This window comes from Egretta garzetta, unplaced genomic scaffold (genome assembly GCF_000687185.1).
Source record: "Egretta garzetta isolate BGI_Z169 unplaced genomic scaffold, ASM68718v1 scaffold134, whole genome shotgun sequence".
NCBI lineage: Eukaryota > Metazoa > Chordata > Aves > Pelecaniformes > Ardeidae > Egretta > Egretta garzetta.
The window spans coordinates 403719-405443 of record NW_009259422.1 but is presented as its reverse complement, the minus strand read 5'-3'; the positions used below and the strand labels follow the sequence as shown (position 1 = coordinate 405443).

Sequence of the window (1725 nt, the reverse complement as noted above, 5' to 3'; positions counted from 1 at the left end):
CCTGGGCTTCCCTTGCCGGGAAACCTAATTTTCTCGCAAAGCTGGTGGGAAGGACTGATGGTACGCAAGCCACCGGGGATTGCTGGGCCCGCTAATCGGCCATCTATATGCTGAGCTCTGCTCCCGCTTCATTTCTGCCTGTGCCCGGGCAGGAGGGATGCTGGGCAGCAGCGCAGAGCCCCGGGCTGAGCAGGGACCCCCTTTTGCTGTGCTTGGGGACAGCTCAGAGATGCTGCGCAAAAGGACGCAGCAGTGGAGCGGCAGTCGGTGACATCAGGGTGTTGCACAAAAAGGAAACACAGCCCAGGCGGGGGGCTGCCCCAGCACCGCCCCAGCCAGCAGCGTGCCAGGGCTTCGGCCCTTAATCTGTGGAGTCAGAGGGGAGAGGAAGGAGGCTAATGCGCTTGTGCTAATCGCAAAAGCACTGGGCTACAGCTGCCGGAGTCTTCCCTGTGGCCCACCGATGGGGGCTGGCTGTGGGCAGCGCGTCCTAGGTGCCCCAACCCCAGCCCTACCACCCTGCCCACAGCCCCGTGCTGGCTTCTTGCCTAGGGGAACGTTTTGGACCACAGGTAAAGATCAGAGCGGTACATTTGCCCCCCCCAGCATCCTCCTCGGGCAAGCACCAAGAGCTGCTGGGCCAGCTCAGCGCCCGCTGCGCAGCCCGCCCTTCCCCTGGCAACCCAGCACCGGCGGCCGCTGCGCCCGGGCTGCTCCCAGGGCGGTTCTGTTTGATCGGTCATTAGGGGCCATCTGCCCCACACAGCTCATGCCTGCTGCTCCCGGGGGTACCCAGAGGAGATGGGTTTCCCTGGAGAAAGCCCTGCTGAGCTGGTGCTGCAGGGCGAGGATGCAGGCGGCAGGGAGGGCTTTTGCTCTCGCCTGTCCCAGAGCAGCAGTTGTGCCGGGGAGGCGAGGCAAGCCGCCGCTGCCTGGGCCATAAACGCAGCCCCTTGGTGGCCAGAGAGCCCCAACTCTGGTCATTCCCCACCAAGCTGGCGGGTGTTACGTGTGTAAGCGCCGATGGGAGCAGTGGGGGGGACCCACGCCCCGTAGGCTCCGTCCCACTGATGGGGGTCACGTGGAGGACCCCATGGAGAGGACCCGCATCTTTGAGACGCGGCGCGGCCGTCGATTCAGGCTGGGCCACGACACGTGAACCGGCGAGGCCAGGCCACGTGTGGCGGGGATGCTGTCTGAAACCCGTCCGCTGCTCCCTGGAAGCGACAGCCCCTCCGGGCACCTTGGCAGAAGCAGCGGCTCTGCCTGGCACGTGCCCTAGTGCTGCGTGCCGCTCCCGGGGCGGCACCGACCTGCTCGCGGAGGCACCAAGCCTTCGCTACCTGTCCCGAAGCACCGGCTCCCGCTGCTCGGCTCCTGCCCTCTTCCCCGTGTATTTATGAATCGGCCGGTCCTGGGGAGCCTGGCGCGAGCGTGCGGCGTAACCGGCACACTAAGGGCTGTAGAGCGCGAGAGCAATTAACCGCTGCTGGTGACTTCGCAGTGCAGCACAGCTCAGAACCAAAATTAAAGCGCAACAGAATAAACAGACTGCCTTGCCAGCACCAGGGAGGCAAAAGGAAAGGTGAGGAAGGAGAGGGGCTGGCGGGGGCCAGCGGGGTGCCCGGGCCGCACGCATGCCTTTGAGCGGGAAGCACGCACCCCCACAGATAAATCCCCTCCCTGCTCCCCGATTTCCTGCATATGCACAGCCATACTCTTTCC

At 64.9% G+C, this 1725-nt stretch overlaps 1 protein-coding gene across 1 annotated transcript in view; it reads right to left on the bottom strand.

Moving 5' to 3' along the window:
- Positions 1-1725, bottom strand: part of BACE1 (beta-secretase 1) — a 5017-nt gene that overhangs the window by 2896 nt on the left and 396 nt on the right. The window contains exon 2 of the mRNA XM_035892483.1: positions 1344-1453. Coding sequence (XP_035748376.1) covers positions 1344-1453 — 110 coding nt within the window. The remainder of the gene's footprint in view (positions 1-1343; positions 1454-1725) is intronic.